The sequence below is a fragment of the Paroedura picta genome, chromosome 2, assembly GCF_049243985.1.
Source record: "Paroedura picta isolate Pp20150507F chromosome 2, Ppicta_v3.0, whole genome shotgun sequence".
Classification (NCBI taxonomy): domain Eukaryota; kingdom Metazoa; phylum Chordata; class Lepidosauria; order Squamata; family Gekkonidae; genus Paroedura; species Paroedura picta.
In genome coordinates this window covers 20,807,760-20,832,318 of record NC_135370.1, presented here as the reverse complement: position 1 = coordinate 20,832,318, position 24,559 = coordinate 20,807,760, and the positions used below count along the sequence as shown (strand labels likewise).

General features: G+C 44.3%; 1 protein-coding gene across 3 annotated transcripts in view; it reads right to left on the bottom strand.

Moving 5' to 3' along the window:
* The window catches only part of LOC143829087 (DNA-binding protein SATB2-like), a 190,061-nt gene that overhangs the window by 35,825 nt on the left and 129,677 nt on the right, over nt 1-24,559 (bottom strand). For all 3 annotated transcript variants that reach the window (XM_077319393.1, XM_077319394.1, XM_077319392.1), the window contains one exon: nt 5,884-6,081. In XM_077319393.1, coding sequence (XP_077175508.1) covers nt 5,884-6,081 — 198 coding nt within the window. The remainder of the gene's footprint in view (nt 1-5,883; nt 6,082-24,559) is intronic.

The following is a 24,559-nucleotide window of genomic DNA, read 5'->3' as shown; positions in this document are numbered from 1 at the left end:
CCATAACCCTCAGGAGTGAGTCACACGCACTGGAAAATATTAGATGACATTAAACTAAATGTATAACTGTCAGTTCTGCCTTTAATTAGCAACTTAATCTATTGCCTAAGTTTTCCCCTTAACTTTTAACTATATAGTGGCTGCCTGCATTGTGCATCTGGAAGACTTATAAACTGTAGCACAAATGAGGACTTGCAGACATTCCTTTAGGTAACCAGGCTTCTAACAGCAGGTCTATAGAGCTTGAAACAGGCATCTCTTCTACCAGACCCCCCGCCCCCCAATCTCCCTAATTTGCACAAGCATTTATACATCCGGGTGGAAACTTTCTTATCGCATGAAAAGAATGTCAGACACAAGCCAGGTTCAAAACATTTTGTCCTGTCCTGATGCCAATAGCATCCCTACCTTTTGCAGGCAATGGTTGGCACCTGGAGGAAGAACAGTTGGGTTTTTATACCCCACTTTTCATTACCCAAACGAGCCTCAAAGCAGCTTAGAAGAAGAAGAGTTGGTTCTTATATGCCGCTTTTCCCTACCCAAAGGAGGCTCAAAGCAGCTTACAGTCGCCTTCCCTTTCCTCTCCCCACAACAGACACCCTGTGGGGTAGGTGAGGCTGAGAGAGCCCTGATATTCCTGCTCGGTCAGAAGAGTTTTATCAGTGCCGTGGCGAGCCCAAGGTCACCTAGCTGGTTGCATGTGGGGGAGTGCAGAATCGAACCCGGCATGCCAGATTAGAAGTCCGCACTCCTAACCACTACACCAAACTGGCTACAACCACCTTTCCTTTCCTCCCCCCGTAAAACCCTGCGAGGAAAGTGAGGCTGAGAGCTCTGTGAGAACAGTTCTAATAGGACTGTGACTAGCCCAAGGTTTCCCAGTTGGCTGCATGCGGAAGAGTGGGGAATTGAACCTGGCTCTCCAGATTAGAAGCTTCCACTCTTAACCAATTCAACAAGCTACACATTTTCAGGGCTCAAGGAAAATGGGAGCATGGGACGTAGAAGTTCCCATTATTGAGTGTGACATGCAATGGGGAAAACTGACAAGGATACTGTGCTGCTCTAGGAAATGCAGGAAGATCTATGGTAAAGTAAAAGTGTTTCCATTGATTTCTAGAACAGCGCGACAACACCTAGAAGTCTCCCACTATAGAGTGGTCGCAGGAAGGCACAGGTTGTCAACAGAAAGTCTGCCACCATAAGGTTGATGGGTCTCCCACGAAGAACAGATGTATTTGGAATATTTTCTGGTAGTGGAACGGGTGAATTTGTCATTGAATTTCAACAGGAAGAATCCAAATATAACCAAACCTCCTGAAAATGGCCATCGCTACAACGGGCAATAAATGTTATTGGTTTTCTGAAGGAGGACTTGAGATGAAGAGCTTATTACTCCTATGGTGCTGTAGTGAGAACAAGGCGCAGCGAGAAGCAAGGTGGAACAAAAGTATTTGCGAAGTGAATGAGGAAAAATATAACCAATTAGACTTATATGATCTTCCCAAGCAACCTTTCTCTGGTTCATACTATACAAGATTCCTACAAAGCTAAATAAAGGAAGACAAGTATAAGCTATGATTGCTCTGAATTGTCAATACTAACCTTGGATCTAACAATGCCGCAGAGTTGTGCTATATACACACGCACACGCACATACACAAACATATTTAAGCCATTTGCTTGCTATTTAAAAGAACCTAGAAGACCATTCGTTAGTTATTCTCATCTTACTGCTTCAGATCCATATGCCACTTCACTAATTTAGTCCATCTCCAGATGAATTTAGTTCTTTAATTGCATGTATGCACGTGGCTCTGCCTCTTCTGAGGATGATTTTGTAGCAATGCCATTCCCCAAGGAGAGGTGGCCATGACCCAGGTTCAATGGTATCTTGTGTTCACTAGATCTAAAGCATTTATCCCTCCTCTTTCCTTCTTTCTTTCTTTTCAAAAACATATACCAGCCAAAGCCTCCCTAGTAATTTCAAGAGTGTAAATCCTAAAATGCTGTTTTAAAAAGAAGATACACAAGAATTTTCAGATGCAGGCCACTGCACAGACAATTCTGCGTAACAGCACTTCAGCTGTGTTGCTTTATTTATTAACGTGTGCTGTTTATGAAATACGTTTGTTAATCCTGTTTTTGACCATTATTTTATGCTTTATGTTTTTATGACCTGTATGGAGGAGGGGATGGATGGGAGTACAAGGATGCACCAGATGCTCCATTCACAGTGTCAACAGCTCTTGGCAAACTGTGGCGTCATCGACCTCTTTTTGTGGCCAACGCACCTTCCAAGACTGTTGAAAATAAATGCATTTGTCTCGGGACCCAGAAGCAGCTTCAAAATGCTGCTAAGGACTCCTGATAGAGGATGCGCAAACTGTAAAAGCTACATTTGGCGACTACGGATTGAGGCTTATTCGCCTGAATAACTTTTGAAGATTATTTTACCCTATATACTAGGTGTACAGTAACAACATTTAATGGTAAACTACTACTTGGCTAGGCCTTCGTATTAAGGCTGGGAAAACCCACAACCGAATCTGACAGCTTTACCGTGCTCGATGCTGGCGCTGTTAAAGCAAAGGACAGGGCTGCAGGGACTCAGCACTTTGAGTGGATTTAGGAGGGCCGTTCCACAAGTTACACCAAGCTGGTGTGCCTGCCCTGTGTCCACAAAGTCACATGTGAGTTGTGGGTTCTCCTCAGTTCCCATGCTTGCTTATTATGGGAGACTTCCAGGTAACTGAGGCCCTTGCCTGCAGATACTCGTCCAATCAGCAGGCAGAAACTGTGGCCAAAGGTAGGGGCACGATCATTCTCAGGAGAAAAATTTAAAAGAATAATAAGGCTTCACCTTCTTACAAGGAGTTCTGACCATAGAGTTTCTGGCAATTCCTAGATTCAAGTGGGTAGCCGTGTTGGTCTGAAGCAGCACAAGAAAACAAAATTCAGAGTCCAGGGGCACCTTTAAGACCAACAAAGATTGATTCAAGGCGTGAGCTTTCGAGTGCAAGCTGACGAAGAGTGCTTGCACTCGAAAGCTCACGCCTTGAATCAATCTTTGTTGGTCTTAAAGGTGCCCCTGGACTCTGATTTTGTTTAGTAGAGTTACCCTTGTCTCGTCTGGGCTGCTGCCCCCCCCAACCCCCCCCCACTGGTGGCCAGACGACACAGCCCAGCAACCATACCCATGCCGTCTATGGATAAGTATCATAGGATATGTGGAGAAAGGACTTCTCCCAATCCCAGACGTCACTATTTATTTATTTTTTACATTTTTGGCCTCCTCTCTTTGGAGACTCAGGGCAGCTCCCAATATAAATTACATAGAAAATAAATTAGGAATTTAAATCAATTAATAGATTTTGAAACATTAAAAAAACATTTATTAAAAACATTTAAACCACAATTCAGCCTTTTAGGAGAATGGCATGGGGTGAGGAAAGAGATCACGTCTCATGACCTCGATTTGGTTCAAGCACCGCAAGCAAAGGAACTGTGGAGAACCAGCAACTCATGAGCAGCTACGTTACATTGTCACAGGGACAGTGTGCTACATAACATGTGAATTGGCAAGCTCGGGGAAGAAGAAATGGAAGCATGGAAAACAGAATTAGGAACGAGCACTTGCAGAGGAAATAATATAAATATAATAAATATAATAAAATAATAATAATAATAAATGAGTAAAATATATTTCTTAAAACTGGTGATGGGCCAAAGACCCCAGGGATGGCCCTTCTGTAACAGAACAGTGTAATAGAAGGCTGAAGTCTTATGCAGCAGAACCTAGCTGTCCAGTGATCACTTTCTGGTTGAATAGACTGCCACTGGATTTACCATCAGGTTAACAGGGCACATACTGGACAGGCACGATAATAACTTAAATGTAATGCCCCCAAGCACACAGTTCTAATGTATCAGCTATGTTGGAAAGTCTCCAGAGTTTTGCTATATGTAGCTGCCAGCTGGTTCCATTTATTTTTCTTCATTTTTCATATTTTGATTGTAATCAATAATTAATCCAAGGCTTTGTAACTTGCTGACAAGATACAAACGCACCACATTGCAATGCTGGGCAATGTGTCACTAAAAAAAACTACACAGGCTAGGCAAAAAAACAACAACAATGCATTCCCAAAGTAGGCTACATTATCAAGGTCAACCATTAAAAAAAAGTACTTCAACTCTGGAAAGAATGACTTGCCTCTACTGTCAGGACTGGAAATTCTTGACTGAAATTTTGTTCTGTTAGCAACAAATTTAAAGATCCCAAACATTCCGCTGCACAGGGCTTTCTTTGGCAGGTTCAACTTAAACTTAATTTTTATTTTATTTTTGGAAATGAGCAAATCCCAAGGTTAGGAAAGAAAATCCTGGTGCAGCAAAATTAAACAGGAGTCCAGTGGCACCTTCAAGACTTTTGAGCATAACAATGGCAGCTGATGATGAGCGCTTTGAAGGTAAGTAGAGGAGAGGAAATACATTTGCTCAGCTATATATTCCATTAAAGTTCCTTTTCCCCCCAGCCATCTCATGGCAGACGTTCACGTTCAACTCTCACTTACAAAAAGTTTAACAAATATGACAGCGTGACATGCAAGAAAATCAAAGATTAAACACAGACTAATTAAACGGTCACCCTACTGACTTTTCGAAATATCTTGTTTTATTAAGCACTATATTTTTCAATTTCTCCCCCCAGATATTTTCATAAAGAAGCGCCTCCTTAGGGATGGTTTTGCTTCCAGCACCATTCCTGTTCTGATATCATGGATGATTACAAACCTTGGAAATTGTATTTTTAAATTGTAAAAATGGAAAACTATTATAAACATTATTCATTGACCAATTCTTGAAGTGTGGATAAAAAGAGGCGCTGGACAGCAATGCCGTCCTACCTTACATTAAGGTACTTTCAGAGTGTAGCCATTTTGATCTGCATGAGAACTATTCATTTCAAGTCCAGTAGTGCCTTGGAGTGCAACAGGATTTTCGGGGTAAAAGCTTTCAGGAGTATGAAGGGAGTTCTGACCCTCGAAAGCTTACATCAAAAAAATCTTGTTGGTTTCTAAGGCTTTAATGGACTCAGATCTTGCTACCTAGCTCTCCTTGAAGGGAAAAAAAAATACAGACTCATCTGAATATACAATTATGCAACATATTCTTGACTCCCAAGGGAAGCCAGGAATCCTAGAGAAGACACTGAGACAGTTTCTGCATGAGGGATTGGGTTGGCCTCACCGCCTGTTGAGGATTGGGGCTAATTCCCGCTTCCAGATGGAAGCAGGTCTGGCCCAAGGCAGTCCCAGGCCTGGCGTGACTCAGGCCCACAGTTGGCCTGTGGCAAGGGAATGCAGGTAAATCCGCATTCCCTTTTTTTGTCCCGGGTTTCAACAGGGCAAATGTCTGGCCTGGACCGTGGGCCTGTGAAGAATCCAGGCCATCCCCAGTCAGGGCATTGCTGCTACCCTCCCCACCAAACATCATTCCTGTCATCTACCCTTGCAACATTAAAAAAATTGTTTTATCTTGTTACAATGCATCCAAAGCAAACCCCACCGCCCACCCGCCAGTGTGGTTTTCTTGGTTTTCGTGAGATCTGGGTCAGTCTGTGTATATGTGTGCGCATGTGTGTGTAGAGAATGGCACAATAAAACAGCCCATTTTGTTAATCCCCTTGTGTGTGTTGTAAGTTTTGTGTTACAATGCAATCCTGGTACTTAAATTTGGACTTGGAGGGACATAGCATCCTCCGTACAGTGATGGCCTGTAAAGCCCATGTGTCTAAGTCAGGCTGATATCTGACGTGGGCAAGTTTCCTCCCCTTAATAACCCATTCCGGACAAAACGATCCCTTGAAAACAGACAAACCTGCACAGGCTCTGGGGTGAGCTGGACAACGTGCTGCATGCGCTCGTTGTGGTGGTGCCTGGACTCCTCTTCGTAGATCACATCCCGCTCGTGCTGGGGGAGGTTCAGGAAGCGCCGAATGGTGCAGAGATTTTCCCAAAGGGTGCGGTTTTCGGGACTCGGGTTTTCTTTCCAGCGGAGCAGCTCGCAGAGCCAGCCCTGCAGAAGGAAATCAGGACATCACAAGTGCTGAGCTGGAGCAAACTTGCTTACTGCTACGTGATCTCTTGCTCCTATTGTTCTAACAGGGCTTCTTACGGGTGGTTCTTTGAATTCCAATTACATACCTGGGGTGGCTTCTATTACAGAATTGAGAATTGGGGAAAGCCAATTCTACTAAAGCCCAGACACCATCTTCCAAGTTTCCCCAGGCACAGCATCTCAAATTGAGGAATGCAGCTAGAGAAAGCAGCACTTTCATTTCCCCCCAAATGACACACACGCACACACCCCTTTCCTCGCACTGCTGGGTATTACAACAGCTTGTGGTGCTCTTCAGACTCCCCACCCTTCCTGCCCAATGTTTTTTTTTTCACTGTCATCGTGTTTCTCAATGTGTCTTTTAGCTCTGCTTTTAACTGCTTTAATGATGTGTGTTTTCTGGATGGCTAAACGGTTTTTAAGATGTGGTTTTATTATTTAATTTATTAAAGATGCGATTCGTTTCATTTTTAATCTGTTAGCCCTTATGAGGTCCAGAAAGGCAGGATACAAATTTTGTAAGCCAATAAATAAATTAAGCTGGCACCCAGAAAGAATGCAAGTCAGAAAAAAAAATTCTGGAGAGAATCCTTAGGAGCAGCCCTCTAAACCAGGGGTAGTCATTGCAGGGGCTCATGGGAATTGTAGTCCATGACCATCTGGAGGACCACAGGTTGACTACCCCTGCTCTAAACAATTCGGCACTACAATTTTTTTAAAAAGCACAAAGAAGGAATGCAAAAAGGCTACGTGGGCCTGGTAGGTCAGCAATAGATTAAAACAACGCATACCTACCCAGCCACCTAAAACACGTGATGGCTTTCAATTTGTTCCGTGGCATATTACCATGTAGTAAATTTTACAGTGTTTCCTTCTAACTATCAATATTGCCTATCCTCTTAAGAGAACAGACTGGTGCAGGCTAGAGGGCAGGAGAAAAATACTTGCTAATGGACAGGAAACTCTCTTAGCCTCAGCACCTTGCCTGTACACGAAAGGTGCGTGTTCTCATCAGCTGGATCTAATCACTAATGGTTTCTTTACCTTGTACATCTGGCAAGTGGAGACTTTTCTTGCACCTGCAAACATCTGTCTCCTCTACAGCTGTGCCTGGATCATCCCTTTGTGGTGGTTGGGTTTTTTTTTTTTTTTTTAACAAGGGGAAACTCAAAGCAATCATGATGTAATGTAAAAACATGCATTTCCAACTCTTGTTACGTAAATTATCGTGACAGTTTTATAGCCCATCCTCTTCAAGCCACAGCTCAGTGTTTAACCAGGATGTGCAACAACTCATAAGCTATTAGAGTGCTTTTGTCCTAGTGGGACCAGTGCGCTGCGTATGTGGAGCCGCCAAGGACTGAGGCTTGAGGTCCGAGGCAGGATCCAAGCAGAGGCGCGGTTGACCAATGCGCAGCGAGGATCCCGTCTGCCGGATCCAATCGGTTTAAATCAACCTCATCCAATCGAACCAACTGCGAGCGCTTGCAAGAAGATCTATTGTTTGCTTTCTGTATATATGCTGGGGTTATCTGGGGGGTTCTTCGGCCTTGTTGTCGCTCACTACAACTTGCACTCGTGCTGAGATCCCGATAGAAGAGCTGTTCGTACACCCAGTAGTCCTGATGCTCTTCCGTGAACCCACAGATACAACACAAAGCAAGGTCAGTGACTTTTCGTTAAAGACAGATTCAAATGGGTAGCCGTGTTGGTCTGAAGCAGCACAATAAAACCAGAGTCCAGTAGCACCTTTAAGACCAACAAAGATTTATTCAAGGCGTGAGCTTTCGAGTGCAAGCACTCTATGTCAGGCTAAGAACTGACCATCGTAACAACAGTAGGAACTATTGCTTATATATTCCTACTGTCATGATGGTCAGTTCTTAGCCTGACGAAGAGTGCTTGCACTCGAAAGCTCACGCCTTGAATAAATCTTCGTTGGTCTTCAAGTTGCTACTGGACTCTGCTTTCGTTAAAGGAGCACCTCGACCCCTTGAAGGTGTTCTCATTTTTTCCAGAGGTTTAAAGTCCCCTCCCCTGGGGGGGAAAAAACAAAAAACCCTACATATGAAGCCACCTCAACAGATTCATCACTAGTCCCAAGAGCAGTCAAAAGCTTTTGACGGACCAACTGATGAGCCGAGAATAGCTCCTCTTGGAAAGGGCTCCAAAAGCCTCCGATAATATTATGGCGCTGTTTGTCTAACTCTCCGCTATGTCTTCTGCCTTTGCTCCCCTCAAAAAAAGGCAAGATTTGATTATCTCCGCTGCATCAGCCAAGACAGCACACCAGCTGTTCTCATTGTGCAGCCTCTTCCTCACGGCCTACATGTTAATAACCTGATCATTCCATTTTCTCCTTCAACTGCCGGCTGCAGCACAGCGAAGAGACAAAAACCTAGGCCCATCTGCAGCAGCTGTAGGCACTGAACTGTGAAGCCACCGGGGATTTATAAACTAATCTGTAACACAACACTGCCTTGTTTTTACAAGTGAGAGGCCACATTTGTGCAGACCTGATCTTTTCTTGCAATATAAGCTGGGAGTGGGGAGAAAGGAGGAAGGGGTGGGGGGGGGGGTGAAAAGAAGATATCTAATTATTTGCTTGGAATAAATATCTGTATTGAGTGTTTTAGTTGGTATGTGGCTAGCCACAGAATCGGGTGATGGTTGACTTCTACAGACGTCTCTTAAGCCCCCCCCCCACCTCCATATCTCTTTAATAATGATAGGGAGAGAGAGAGAGAGAGAGAAGAATCTCCCCTCTTGGCTCCAAAGTGTGTTCTCAGGGGTTTCCTTTGTACAAAAGGAAATAATTTTTGAAATGTAAAATAAACCATCTGTGGGGGAAAAAAAAATAAGCTCCTATTTCTCCATCCAGCTAAACATGTTCAAATGTTTCAAGCAGGTATGGCTGAGAAGCCTCCCAAGGGAAACAAGAGCATGAAGACCAGTTATTTTGCAGGGTTTGGGGCTTTTTTTCTTTTTTAAGGAAAATAAAAATCCTATGGCTGCTCAAAGTCAACATCTGAATGATCTAGAGCAGGGGTAGTCAACCTGTGGTCCTCCAGATGTCCATGGACTACAATTCCCATGAGCCCTTGCCAGCGTTTACTGGCAGGGGCTCATGGGAATTGTAGTCCATGGACATCTGGAGGACCACAGGCTAACTACCCCTGATCTAGAGGCAACAACCTGGCGGTCTGCCTGAGAATTCGCTTGCCCGGTGGGAGGGCTCAGTCCAAAAAGAAAGAAAGGGCTCTTACGGTCTCTCTTTATAAACTGGGATTGGCTTGGCTGCCTTTGATTGATAAGCGTACCTATAATCTGCACTCATTACAGCCACTTAGCCTGACACTACAGGCCTCATTATGGACCGGGCTCTCCCTGCCATTTGTCTTTAGCAAGGATGGTGCTCAATTTGCCAGGCAACTTGCAAGGTCTTGACCAGGACGCTCGGGAGGGAACGACGCGGCGGCGTGACCATGTGTGCAGGCGGGAACAAACCAAATTAATTTCTGGCACGGGGAGTCACCGGGCACACATCCCATCTCAAGGACACCTGAGAACACTGCAGCTCCCTGCGGACAGAAGCTAACGGCATGTTTAGGGCAGCCCGGTTTGGAAAGTGAATCGCATTCGTGTTGTTTAGGGAAATATTAATCCGGTTTTCCTCGGAAAACTATTTGCTCGGCTGGTCAGATTAAGGGATCTAGCCGTCGAGCGCGCCCGCGCACACAGACCGCAGCGGGGCCCAAGAAATCTGTGATACTTCACAGCCTCAGACATATTGCACCAGGCATGCCCAGCTGCCACAATAATTAGCTTATGAATGTATCAGCTGGTTCTGCAATTTTTATAAATAATAACTAACCTACAGAGCAGAAAGATTTCCATGGGCCTAATATTAGCAAGAAATTGCTCGGCCCTCCTCGCTCTAATGTCATTGTGCTAAATGCCCTCTTCATGCTTGCAATTTTATAACCACCGGGCCTCCCTCTGATACCCATCTATAAATATTTATTCGGCACCAGCAATGGCAATTCATTTGTGTCTGCTTCCTTCCTAACCACGGTTATTTGTTTTCTCCTCGTTCCACAGTCTATCTGTACGCCGATCTACAACAGATTGTGCTTTCGTTCACCGTTTCTCTGGTTCCCCTTCCACTTATTTAAGCAGCCCTTCTCCTAACCCACTTAGAATTATCTGGCCATCTTCAAAGTGGGTCACCGGGTGCCGTACGGAGGATGACTCTGCACCAGCACACGTACCCGAACCAGTCCCTTCCAGCCAGGTAAAGGATGAAGCGTGTGCATTCTGTGAGATGTTTCTTCCCATTTAAATAATCTTAGTGTGCCATCCAAGAAAGTTTTGCAGTACCAAGGGGGGGAAAAAAGAAGAAGAAGAAAAAAAAGAAGTGTAAATGTCAAATAAAACAGTGACAGATGACAGTATTCTCTATTGAATAGCACCGTTGCTTCGTGCATGTTCGATGAGAACTCATGAATTATTAATAAATAAATCTCCCTTTTCTGTTATAAAAAAACACCCGCAAGTTGTGGGTATTTTTTCCTCCTCCAGCAAGGAAGTAGCAGAGGGAGCCCATGTGTATTCTGCCAAGCATTCCAAGGGAATTGTGTCCACGTAAGAAATGCTGATACAGAATTTCACACGGATGGCAGAATTCAGGTTGCCTTCAGTTGATGTGAACGGTATCAGGGAAGACAGGGGAAGAGAGCATGCTAGATTCAGCAAAGGTAAACATAGGCAGAACTTGTCTTCCAGGAGATGTCCTGTCCTTAATGTGGCTGACCCTTTGGCGGCCCAGTTCTCTCAATCCACCACTCTGTGTCATATGCGAATATGCCCAAATGCTCACTTGCTGTGAAGAGTCTCTCCTATTATTACCTGGTTCTATTACCTCTCCTAATATTACCTCCTGAATTACCTGGTTCATCTTCTCATGTGTCATCAGGAGCACATTACTCCAGCATCTAAACAGGCTTCTGGCCTCCTCTGACTTATAAACAACACACTGGAGAGAATCGGCCCGTACAGCCCATTCATCTCCAAATTCAACGTAACGCATCTTCCTTACAATGCTAACCCTGAGCTAAAGCCAGGTGGAAAGAAGCATACCCTGCAGTCCCCACTCCCTGCGCCCAAACTCTCATCCTCTGAACACCCATCCGAATGACCTTCAGCATCGTTTGGGGAGCATTGCAAAACTTTTAAAATATGGCTGTCACCCCATTAAAGAATCTTCGATGAATCATACGGAATTTTTTATAAAGCGGCATACATTTGCATTGGAGCAAAACCAGCCGTTCTGAACCACATACACATTTTATTTTCAGGGGGGCTACCTATGCATGTAAAAACAGGCAGCCCTGTTGAAGAGGCATTCCATCCCGCCTGCAAAAAGTGAAATGACCTCTTCTAAAAGGACACCACCACCTGCAGCTATAAGTGCCCTATTTAAAAGTGGGAGAAAAATCTTGCAACATTTCCAAAAAATTCACTAGTTAGGCTGGCTTTAGCGGCGCTAGTCTTAAATAGGGGTCCCGCAAATGCAGTGAAAGGTTGGGAGGGGATCTGATGATCTCGCTGATTCATACCGCAGGGGTTACGGGGTCTGGCCGGTGTCTGGGTGGCAGGCCAGGGAGCCACCGTGAGCTCTCTGAATAAAGAGAGGGCTCCAAGTAAAATAAATGGCTAGGCATGGGCGTTGTAGCGTCTGTTGTGTTTCATCTGCTTCGTTTAGTTTCTTGTTTTATATTATGTGTTTCAAATGACTGACCGTGATGCTGCACGACAGGGCGGGCTACTAACGGCAATACGACACGACTGTGGACGGCAAAGCCTGCTTCCACTACCGAACAGGGAAATGCAGCAATTAATATTTTTGTTGCCTCTGCCATTGCCAATACTGTAGCAAGGCCGCCCCTGGCCGCTTTGTTGTGTGCCCCATCCTGCCTACTTGGCCCCTGGAAGCCAACCCAGCAGCTGATACTTGGAAAACTCGGACGGGTGAGCTTGTCCATTGTCTCTTGTTGCAGAGCATTAGCATGTATGTCCTAGGCGTTCTAAATGGGTAAAACAAATATCAACATTATTAATGTCCTATTTTTAACTTCTTGATCTCCTTCCCAATGGCCTGCATTTCCCACAGCTAGAGAAAGCATCTGCTCGGGAAGGACGCTTTCCTATCCTTCGGCTCAGTCGATGCACGCCTTTCGGAATGGGAAACTGAAAGCCCCGAGAGGAAAAAGGGAGGCGGGGGGAGGACTGAGGACTCATTCCCCAAACTTATCAGAGCTCCCTTTTTAGATGGTTGACTCTTTTACTTTGGTAATATTTAGGTCAGTAACTGTGGCTGAGAAAATATCACTTGAAGCATCTGCTATATGCACAACAGGCGGCACAAAACAGAATCTGAACATAAAATTATTATTATTATTAGAAGAAGAGTTGGTTCTTATATGCCGCTTTTCCCTACCCGAAGGAGGCTCAAAGCTGCTTACAGTCGCCTTCCCATTCCTCTCCCCACAACAGACACCCTGTGGGGTGGGTGAGGCTGAGAGAGCCCTGATATCACTGCCCGGTCAGAACAGTTTTATCAGTGCCCTGGTGAGCCCAAGGTCACCCAGCTGGTTGTATGTGGGGGAGCACAGAATCGAACCTGGCATGCCAGATTAGAAGTCCGCACTCCTAACCACTACACCAAGCTGGCTCTCCAGTATTCTTCCTTTAAAGCAAGTAGAACTAAGCATATCTAAGCATATAGTTTCAGTCTTAGCTCATAGGAGACTGCACTGAAGCCAAGTCTCATTCATTAGTTTCCTGGATACTCAAAAGTAACATGCTGTTACTATTCATGATCAGGTCACCACCTTATAGTCTTAAAAATCAGGTGACAGAAGCTGGTTTGAAGCTACAGCATGGAAGAAAGAAGGGGGTAGCACACACCTGAATAGCCCCCTAACTAAGGCTAGGTTCCCCCTCGGGTGTGTGTGTGTGTGTGGGGGGGGGGGGGGTAGACAGGCAAAGAAAAAAATGTTTGTGGTCAAGGGCCCCAGCCTATGGAGGCTCCTGTGTGGACAGTGCAGGCTCCACTAATGGCTGAAGCAACATGGCAAGCCCCCAACAGAAGCCCCACCCAATGGCTTACAAGGAAGGGCCAGACCAGGATGTTCGGTTGGGATGCTCCCCATGGTGGCCACGCCCTCCATGCAGAGCAGACAGAAGGCAGGGCTGTGCTGCAGAGCTCTTCTCACACGCAATCCCACAGGAGCCAGCAGCATACACATTCCCTTAGGCCACCTTAGACCAGAGCAGAAACTCTCTAAGATAGCAGAGAAGAGAAGAACACAGGCAGGGAAAGCCTGGGCCAGGAAGCTAACCATCTCTGTTGCCATATCCAGCATGATCACACCCTTCTTCATGAGGCTTTAAATGAACCCAGATCTGGGTAGAAAGCAAAGTAGACAATCAGGGCCATTCCGCACAATGGGCAATGTTGCTAAATCTGAGCGCTATTGAAAAGCTCTGCAATCAATAGCGGCAGATCTCGGTAACGAGAAAAACGACTCTCTCACTAGAGCTGTTCTCGTAACTCACAAGTTTCCGGTCTCGCTGAAATCGCAACTAAGGAGGTGATATTCTTCCGCGTTTCCTCCCGCCCCTGGCCGTCAATCAAACAGAACAGCCAATTAACCGTTGTGTTCATGCTTCCCTTTAAAAACTGTTTTTTAAAAACCCGAAAACACCTGTAGCAACGCATATTTGTTCATTTGATGTATCAGAAAGACGTTTTGCGCTGGCGTAGGAGCTGGCGCTTAATTGTTTACACGCTCAATGTTAACCCCCCCCCCCGGGTGCAATTTCTGGCCAAAATTACGGGCAGTGGCGAACAGGGGGCTGTATTGAGCTCGGAAACTTTACTGACAATTGCTTCTGGAGGGATTTCAGTCAAACAAGCATTGCTACCGCTATATTGAGAACGCAAATATGTTTTTCGAACGTGTTGCAGGTTGTTCTCAAGAGTCTAGTGGTTTTTTAGGGTGAATCCACTTTTGTGGATTCCCCGAAAAGCGTCACAACAAAGAGATTTTTGCGGGAGTGTTGCAGATTGTGTATGACGTCATGCGTAATGTTAAAAAAATAGCGTTACACAATGGTAAGACTTCAGCAACATTAACGCTGTGCAGAATGGCTATCAGATCTCTACCGTAGTCAGAGAAGAGGTATGGCACAAGAGAGAGGGACTGAGGTGACCCCCCCCCCCAGGCTTTGTCTGCAGCTAAAGAATTCTTGTGGGTTTAACAGCTCCAGGACTGCTCATTGGGAGTCACAGCCTGACAGTGTCTTTTTCCTTCCGAAACAAGTCCCAAACAGAGAAACAGCATTGGCCCCAGTGTGACGGCCCCAACTTTGGAACCCCCCGTGGTTGTTTTTTAAGATTAAGCTACACATCTGGTCACCCATTCACAAATTTCTTTTTGACAGCACTAGCTGACCATAGTTTCCAGGAAATAACATTGTCTAAATATATGCTTTAGCCTTGCTTTCCTGTTTTCATTGCCAAAGCAATACAGCCATTACAGCACAGATCCACTCCCAGAGATGTAAATTCTTTTTACTTGAGTGGTTCCCCCCCCTTTTTAATTGTTTGGCTGTGGGGGGGTGCAGCAGTTCTACTCTGAAGCATTGCTCAAGCATTGCCCTTCATTGTTTTCCACAAGAGGAGGAGAGTGACCTAGCACAGTTCTCCACATCAGATTCAAAAGGGCAGGGGGGTGATGAAGTCAGGCCACCACTCCAATCCGCACGTAATCTACCAGCTGCCTTCAGCCAGCAACCGGGCCTTGGCAAGAACAAGCACCAATCAGCTGCAATACAGACTTCCCTGCCCTTCTCTCTCTTCTGCCGTTCTTTGCTGAGTTCTGGAAGCCAGATGGAGATATGCAGAAGGAGGGGAGAGAGAATGAGATGCTATTGAGAGTCTGCATGTGGATCATAGGGGGGGGGGGGCGGTGGAGATATAACACAACATGGTGGCAGTGGTTCTGATTCAAAAGTGTGTGGGCTCTGCCTTGCTCAGCTACCTTCAACTTCTCAGCTAGACTGAGGGCACTTTCACAACTTGAATCTTAAGTCATTCCTGAGCAAGTGGAACCGAAAGTGAAGGAAGAATTCAAGTGGGTAGCTGTGTTGTTCTGAAGCAGCAGAATAAATTTAAAGTCCAGGGACACCTTTAAGACCAACAAAGTTCTATTCAGGGTGGGAATGTTCGTGCGCATGCACACTTCCTCAGGTACAACGTGCGCGTCGACACTGTATCAGAAGAAGTGTTTGTGCACAAAAGCTCATACCTTGAATAAAACTTTGTTGGTCTTCAAGGTGCCCCTGGGCTCTAAATTTGTTCCGAAAATGAAGGAAGCATTCGTTATACAAATTAAAGAGACCTAAATGGTTATAAGACTACAAAATGCTTTTCACATTGACTATGTCTGATGTTAAACACCACAAGAGAAATTCAGGGGTGGGAAGAATACCCCAAGGTCAGAATTTTTGGAATCTGAGGCCTAGACTCTTTTGCAGTCGTTAGGAAGCTGAAGCAGATGGATTTTAGGGCCGTTGCCAGTGTTCTATTGGTGCACGAATGTCTACACCAGGGGTAGTCAAACTGCGGCCCTCCAGATGTCCATGGACTACAATTCCCAGGAGCCCCCTGCCAGCATTCGCTGGCAGGGGGCTTCTGGGAATTGTAGTCCATGGACATCTGGAGGGCCGCAGTTTGACTACCCCTGGTCTACACGGAAACAAGGAATATGCTGCCCCAAGTAATTTATTTTGGGAACACCGCATGAGTGGGATATTCATTTTTACCAATACATCTTCCATTATGATGAGTGTCTCTCAGGCATTTAATTAACTGACCTTGAGCAGCTACTTGTTTAGCTTGGTATTCTCAAGCTATGTATCCCTATATATAGACAAATACATAGTTTATAAATAAATATTTCTGTGCTGACATTTTGCTTGGGTTCCAGCAAATACATGAGTAGGCAAACGAGGAGATTTTAGTGAGCGATTCAAAAAGATCTCCGTTCAAAATATACGCAAGAGGATATTTTCTCACCCACATCTTCAGTGTGGGAAATGTCAGCATCTGTGACAAAAAAGGCAATGTGTGATGTATGCCTTTAAAGAGATTAAAATTACGCTATTAGTGACAGACAGATGACTTTCTAGCTGTACTCATGCAAAGACCCTAAAACAAATGCTCAGCAGTGATTAACTGTCTTCACGCAAATCTGCAGCAGCACAAAGTTAGCCAGGTAGTAGTTCAAAATTGTATGTTTGCTGCAAAGCTCTCCTCCTCACAATCCAATATCGACCAGGGCCAGGGCCTTTTCAGTCCTGGCCCCGACCTGGTGGAATGAGCTCCCAGGAGAGCTGCGGGCCCTGTGGGATCTTTCAACGTTCCGCAGGGCCTGCAAGACGGAGCTCTTCCGCCAGGTTTATGGTTGAGGCCGGGGCTGGTAATAGATCTACGCCCCCCCCCCCCCCGGGGACTCAGGTTTTGGACCTGAAGCAAAACATCATCAGGACCTCCTCTCCACCCGCTAGTAGTGGGAGGGAGGGGGGGGGAGTTGAGCTGCCGTTCTTGCCATGCCGGTAATATTGGCAATGTTATTATTGTTTTAATGGGGTTTTAATGGGGATTTGTGATATTGTTACCCGCCACGAGCCACAAGGGAGTGGCGGGATATAAATATAAATATAAATATAAATATAAATATAAATATAAATATAAATATAAATATAAATATAAATATAAATATAAATATAAATATAAATATAAATATAAATATAAATATAAATATAAATATAAATATAAATATAAATATAAATATAAATATAAATATAAATATAAATATAAATATAAATATAAATATAAATATAAATATAAATATAAATATAAATATAATAATAATCATCCATGAAAAAGGCCCTAAGGGATTAAATGGTAACTAAGTCTAGAAAAGCAAAGGGATGAAAGGCCACTTCCTTCTTTCCTGGTTCTTTATAAAACCTTGACAAGAAGGTCAGCCACCTAGCTCTGTTCTACAGCACAATACTTCTAGGCATTTAACCAGCAACCTCCAGAACGGCTCCTTAGCGCCTTTATTTTGGTCCCTTGGTTCCATTTAAAGGATTCAGATGACAACAATAACCTTGTGGTGACTGCAGTCACCATGATAGATGAGCTGTTTGGTTGTTTTCATCACATCGTGATTTGCCCTGAAAAGATCTTTTTATCTCCTACGAGTGGTACAAGCAAGACACCAAGGATGAACTATCATTATAAGAATGAGTTAAAAGGACATTTGAATCCCCCCATCCAGTCTTTTCTTCACTTTCCCTGCTTCAATTAATTACAATCTCGTTTTGGATCTCTGTAAATTATTGACCACCAGATCATTTTTTGTAGATATTTTAAGCAAGCTACAGAAGGTATGATCTCTCAATTTTGTGTTTCCCCATGATCCCCTGTGACCACACAAAGATGTAAAAATTGTTGAAGGTCCTCCCAAGTTACAGCACGACCTACCAAAAATTATCTACCACAATTAGGCAGCTTTGCTGTGAAGCGGACACCTCTAATTTCTAACTTTTCCCCTTTCTTTCAGTTACCTGAGATTGGCCCTTTTGGTATACACAGCTCAAACTGAAGCCAGTATCCTTTTAATTCGCATTCTGATCCCACACTCTGCATATTTCTTTTTTCTCCGATTTTACTCATCTAAGTTACAGAGTACTACTCTGCATATTCTAAAATCACACTCTTGGGGTTCTCTCCTGAGTTCCTACTGAGTATGGGATATGATCAGGCCAAAGAAGTTAAGCAGAGATTGACCGACATAGAACACCAACAGGACCTAGCTAATAATCCATCTTTCATTATTAGTGAACCCAATAGATATTCATCTTTCCCTATGACATATCTGGCCAAGCTTGAAGTACCTAGTCATAGGAGGGCCTTCACTTTGGCACGCTGTGATGCCTTCCCTTCGGCGGTATTAGAAGGAAGATACAGGAAAACACCCTATACCGAAAGGAAATGCACCTGTGGCTCTGGACATGTAGAAACCATGGAACATGTTCTCTTTTAATGTCGATTCTATAATGAGATTCGAAATAGTCTAATTCTTCCGCTGCTAGGCAGATTCCCAGGGTGATCAGGAGAATTTTACATTTCTCTGCTGCTTGCAGATATAGAAAATAATACAACTTATAGAGTTGCCAAGTTATGCACAGCAGCGATCAAAATTCGTAATAGATTGGTCTGTTTTAAGTGAACTGGACAGCTGTGTTTATCTACCTTATTCTATTTTCTATTGTTATCTTTTAAGATGTTTTAATTTCTGGTTTTAATGGATGTTTCTATATCATCTTATGCTGGTCTATGACCATAATAAAGAATATCTATCTATCTATCTACTCTGCAAATTAATTAGAAAAACTGGATTGCTGAGTTTTTTTTGTGGTGCTGGCTGGTCTCTGCTCATTGGTCAGTTTCAAGTCAGGGTGCCTTTTGAAACTGTAAGGAAAGATTTTTAAAGCTGCTTTCACTACCTAGTAGCCATCTTAGTAGAAGGTTTCCCTCCCTTCATCATATTTAAACTTTTGTACTGCTTAAGCATTTAAATATTTTTATAATCCCACTTTAAGTCTAACGCAAATTAAGATTCAGCATTAAGTGTCAAAACTATAGACAAGCTATTCATGTGGATACCCTCCAGCTGCTATGGTTCGGACACCAACACTGAACGATGCTTGCTAGACTTAAGGGAGGCTTATAAAAAAATTAAAGGCTTAAACAGGATTGGACAAGATGAAGAGGGGGAAGCCTTCTACTAAGATGGCTACTCAGAAGTGAAAGCAGTTTTAAGACTCTCTCCTAACAATTTCAAAAGGCACCCCTTGCTTGAAACTGATCAGTGAGCAGAGACTGTGCCACAACGTCGGTGGTGGAGTTTTGGCCTTCGGGGAAGGGGGGGGAATCTAATGGAATCGTTCTGCTTGTGAATTTCCTTTGCCTTGAGAGCCAAGAAAGGCGAAAAACCAGGGCTTTTAAAAGAAATGGTCGTGGAGCAAATGAAAAACAAACTGAGCCCTGAAGGGAGTTAAATCCATCCAGAAGGAAAACGAAAGAACAACTACCTGCGAAGTGAAAGTGAGTTGGCATGTAGAAGAGAAATATACACCCAAGGGAAATGCACGGTAAAAGCAAAGGGAAACACTAATGCATAAAAGGCCACTGTGTTAATAGGGGAGGAGGAAGGATACCTGCATATTTTCCAATCTAAACTTCACAGTAAATTAATTTGTGAGAAGCTGAAGCTTATTTTCTGAAGCTCCTTTTGCCCCATGATTCTTATTAAAATCCCAACAAGTCCTGGTTTCTAAGCCTCCATGGCTCCAGGAATGAAAAATAAAAATACAACGGTGGAAACTAAATATCGAGACCAAAAAGACAGCAAAAAGAACATACGTCTAGGGATCAAAATCAAAAATCAAAATCTGGCACAAACTTGGTGTAGTTTGGAGCCCCCAACTAATGTCTGGGGATGGACCCTTCCCTGAACTGGACAGCAGAGGGAAGCAACTGATGGCTGCACCCAACCTGCTGTTAGGCTAAAATGGCTGAGAATAATTTCACTGGCCAGTTTCACACATACAGCCCAGCTGATGGGCACACCCAGTGAAATGGCTGCTGCCATTTACACCTAACAGTGGGCTGAGTTTACCTGTCAGCTACTAGTTTTAAATGGCTGTGAGCCATTAAACCTGTCCAGTTTTCTCCCCCTGCTTTCAGGGGGATCTGAACTGGTCAGATCATCTCTTGGTTTGGGGGCTGCCCCAAACTGAACTGGAAGTTTTAGGTTCGTGCCCCTTCCTACATAAGATTATTGCCCCTTCCTACATAAGATTATAAAACAAGGCACAACCTGTGCCTTGTTTTATTATGGGTTTGATGTAACCCAATTTATTTTATGTAAAATCTCTTTTCTCTTAAGGCATGCCAATAAAGGTTTCACGTAACGTAACACTAGGTAATTAAATGTGTAATAGTTACAATCTACTGCAATTTTAAAGGGCCAACTATAATTTTTCCATCATTTGAGCTCTTCAATTCCAGAATATTCTAGGCTAACTTCCCTAGCATGCAGACCATCTCCCCTAACTAGATCATGGCAGATGTCGGGGAACTGCCTCTTGTCCCCACTGGACTGCATTACACTTTTATCCTGTTGCTCTTCCAAAGAATGTCAGGGTGACATTCTTAATTTGCTTCTTCTATTTTATCTTTACCAACATACTTATGGGGTAGGCTGGAATGGAGGGGAAATGATTGAACCAAAGTCACAAAGGAAGAAAATATGTGAATTTTGATCTCAACCAGGTTCTCTATCTAGATCACCACATTCAGCTAAAAACCAGGATTCTGCCAGCAGGGGATTCCTCCAAGGACCCACCAGATCTCTACTCCAGCATTCTATGTGTTATCAGCATCTCAAAAAGGATGATTTTCCTTTCCATCCCCTTCTTTTTTAACTGACATTCCCCTGCACTTAGCATTCCATTGTCCAACAGCATATTCTGTACTCTCTAGGCTGTTTACTGAGGGGTGGGGTGGAGGGAAGCCCTCTAGTTAAGTCTTCCAAGTATACAGAAGAAGAAGAATTGGTTTTTATAACCCACTTTTCACTACATGTAGAATTCTCAAAGTGGCTTACGATTGCCTTCCCTTCCTCTCCCCACAACAGACACCCTGTGAGGTAGGTGGGGCTGACAGAGCCCTGACAGGACTGCTCTGTGAAAACAGCACTATCAAGGCTGTGACTAGCCCAAGGTCACCCAGCTGGCTGCATATGGAGGAGCAGGAAATCAAACCCAGCTCGCCAGATTAGAAACCGCTTTTAACCACTGTATCACACAGGCTCAAAGCCCCTTCTTTGTAGATGGTCCAGTTTGGTTACTTCCTGTTAGGTATCAATGATAGTCTAGGGACCTTGGGTGGGGTCAGGGATAAATCACACACACACCCCTCTCGGTAGGGGCTTGAACAAGTTTCCCCCTCACATTAGAATAAAACACATACCAAAAATATATAAAAACATACTAATTACTTAATTAGTACTTAACCAAAAGCCAAACACATGTACCATACACCCCCCTTTTCTTCTTAGTGAATTTAGAAAATCTTATTTTTCTACATGAGTATGGAAAAACTTCTCCCACACCTGTAAGTGACCCCAATGTGCATATATACATTATTTATGATCCTGAGATCAAACAACATTTTAACAGCAAAGTCTGTATCTAGTACACACTATGTATAGGCATTAAAGAAATTTCAAATTTAAAACCCCTCTTATACATGCTAAGTGTTAAAACTTTGGGTCATCAGTTTCCTTGTGGATAAAATCCTTAGCATGAAACTTGGCCACTTTAATGGAGGTCAGATTTGAATGATCTGCAAGGAGGTGGGATGTGTAAAATGTACCCAATCTTCCTGAGAACTGAGAATAGGGGTGAAGTATACGGAGAGCGCATGTCCTTGTAGAATTTACAGTGCAATCATTCATGCTTGTTTCGACTGTACTGACTGGCAGGGACAGAGGCATTGGGAGTATGGAATGAGAAGGTATCTCTCCTCAAGAAGTTCTGAGGGCAAAAGATTCAGTTGAGCCAGAGAAAAGGTTCTGCAGTATTTTGAGAGGCAGAAAGTTTTGAGTGCAATTCCCCATTGCCAGCTAGAAGTGTGCCAGCTAGAAGTGTGCCCAAACATAATCAACTCGGAGAGATGTTTATTGTTTTATTATTTTTTTGGCTCGTGGGGGCCCATGGTGGCAGACCGTTATCATTTGTTCTCAACAGTGTCCATCCAGACTGAGTGGTAGGTGACCCGGATGTGTTGCTTTCACATGAGCCACACAGTGTAGTAGCGGGGGGGGGGGGGGGTTCAGCACAAAAACTGTTGATGATGAACAGGAGAACACGGTGACTGCATCCTAACTTGTACCATGTCAGACTCTTCTACTGCTGCCATAGTACTTGTCTGTCTGTATAGAATTGCTACGCTGAGACTGATTTTTTCCAAGAAATGATTTGAGGAGGAAGTGGTAAGCGTGTTTAAAGTGTGGCCCTCATGCCCCCTCCTAAGCCCTTCAGGGCTTTTCTCTACCCGGAGGAGGCTCAAAGAGGCTTACAGTCGCTTCCCTTTCCTCTCCCCACAACAGACACCCTGTGAGGTGGGTGAGGCTGAGAGAGCCCTGATATCACTGCTTGGTCAGAACAGCTTTATCAGTGTCATGGCGAGCCCAAGGTCACCCAGCTGGCTGCATGTGGGGGAGTGCAGAATCGAGCCCGGCATGCCAGATTAGAAGTCCACACTCCTAACTACTACACCAAACTGGCTTTAAATTTTAGAATCCTAGAGTTGGAAGACACCATACAGGCCATCTAGTCCAGCCCCCTGCTCAGTGGAGATCAGCCTAAAGTATCCATGATATCTGTCCAGCTGCTGCTTGAAGACTGCCAGTGAGGGAGAGCTCACCATCTCCTTAGGCAGCCTATTCCACTGCTGAACTACTCTGACGCTGAAATTTTTTTCCTGATATCCAGCCGGTACCATTCTACGTGTCGTTTAAAGCCATTACTGTGGGTTCTACCCTACAGGAACCACTCCCTGCCCTTCTCTAAGTAACAACCTTTCAAATACTTCAAGAGAGCGATCATGCCTCCTCTCAACCTCCTCTTCTCCAGGCTGAACATTCCCAATTCCCTCAGCCTTGGGCCCTGGGCCCTGGATCATCCTCCTCGCTCTCCTCTGTACTCGCCCAGTTTTGATGAGCAGATGGATATTGAGGGAGGTGGAAGCACCACTAGTCACAGTTAGACAAGAATGTAAAAGCTCAGGCTGCAAAAAAAAAAAAAGATACCTTGCTCATCAAAAACAGTTTTGCCAGCACTTGGGAAACTGACCCTAATAAGCCAGTTACAGTAAACAGGCTCATAGTACACTTTTGATGTGGTTATCAGTGCTCACAGAATTTCTTGTTTGTACTCCAAAAATAAAGCCTTAATATCTCCAGGATTTCATAACCATGCTGAAGCTTGATGTGACAATCAACGCTACCTGCTAGAACTGTGAAATAAAAGCACATATGCAGAAAAGCTTGTGCATGAGGCGACACTGGGCAAAGCTACAGCAAATTTGGTCTTCGCACGTTTTAGAGCCCTTGTTGCTCAACTGATTTTTTCTCTTTTGGCATTATGTACCAATTTTATTTTTTTCACTTCTATAATTACGGCCCACTTTTCTTTACAAAGGAGATGTGAAGTGGGTTACGAGATTGTTCTCCTCCCCTCTGCTATACCCTGGTCAGGACCCTGTAAGGTGGCTTAGGCTAAGAGTCTGTGACCGGCCCAAGGTCATCCAGCAAGCTTCCATGGCACGGGTGGGGAGTCATACCTGGGTCTCTTGTATCCCATATGTCCAACCTTAACATCATGCTGGCTTCACCATGTACTGCAACACTTTAGTCCAGGGGTATTCAACCTGTGGTCCTCCAGATGTTCATGGACTACAATTCCCATGAGCCCCTGCCAGCAAATGCTTAACATCAGGCTGGCTTCACCATGTACTGCAACACTTTAGTCCAGGGGTATTCAACCTGTGGTCCTCCAGATGTTCATGGACTACAATTCCCATGAGCCCCTGCCAGCAAATGCTTAACATCAGGCTGGCTTCACCATGTACTGCAACACTTTAGTCCAAGGGTATTCAACCTGTGGTCCTCCAGATGTTCATGGACTACAATTCCCATGAGCCCCTGGCAGGGGCTCATGGGAATTGTAGTCCATGAACATCTGGAGGACCACAGGTTGAATACCCCTGCTTTAGTCCACAACAGTTAATGGCTTCTAACTCAGGAAAGTGGATGGTGACCAGCGCCTTTGGAATTTTCAACATATAAGCTGGCACAGATTGGAGTTTGGTGAGCCACCCAAATCATTTTATTTTGGGTGGCTCACAGAATTTCTATTTCAAGACACTGCTGCGTAAAACAACAGGAAGCTTGCAGGCATTCTGGTGCCAAACCTCAGAAAGAGCCTGGCAATTCGGTTTGCTCTAAAAGGATCCCGATTAAGAGGTATCCACTCTTGCCTGCACAGACATCTTTGATATTTGTATGATGGAAAGGACGAAAGGGCACGTTTGCAAAATCAATTGTGCACTTTTACCACATATGTCATTTATTACACAGTGGAAAACCGTTAAATGCACAGTAGTTGTGCCAAGTGGCATTACGCTTTTAACAGCTTTATTCGTTTAACAGCTCCAGCTCTCATTATA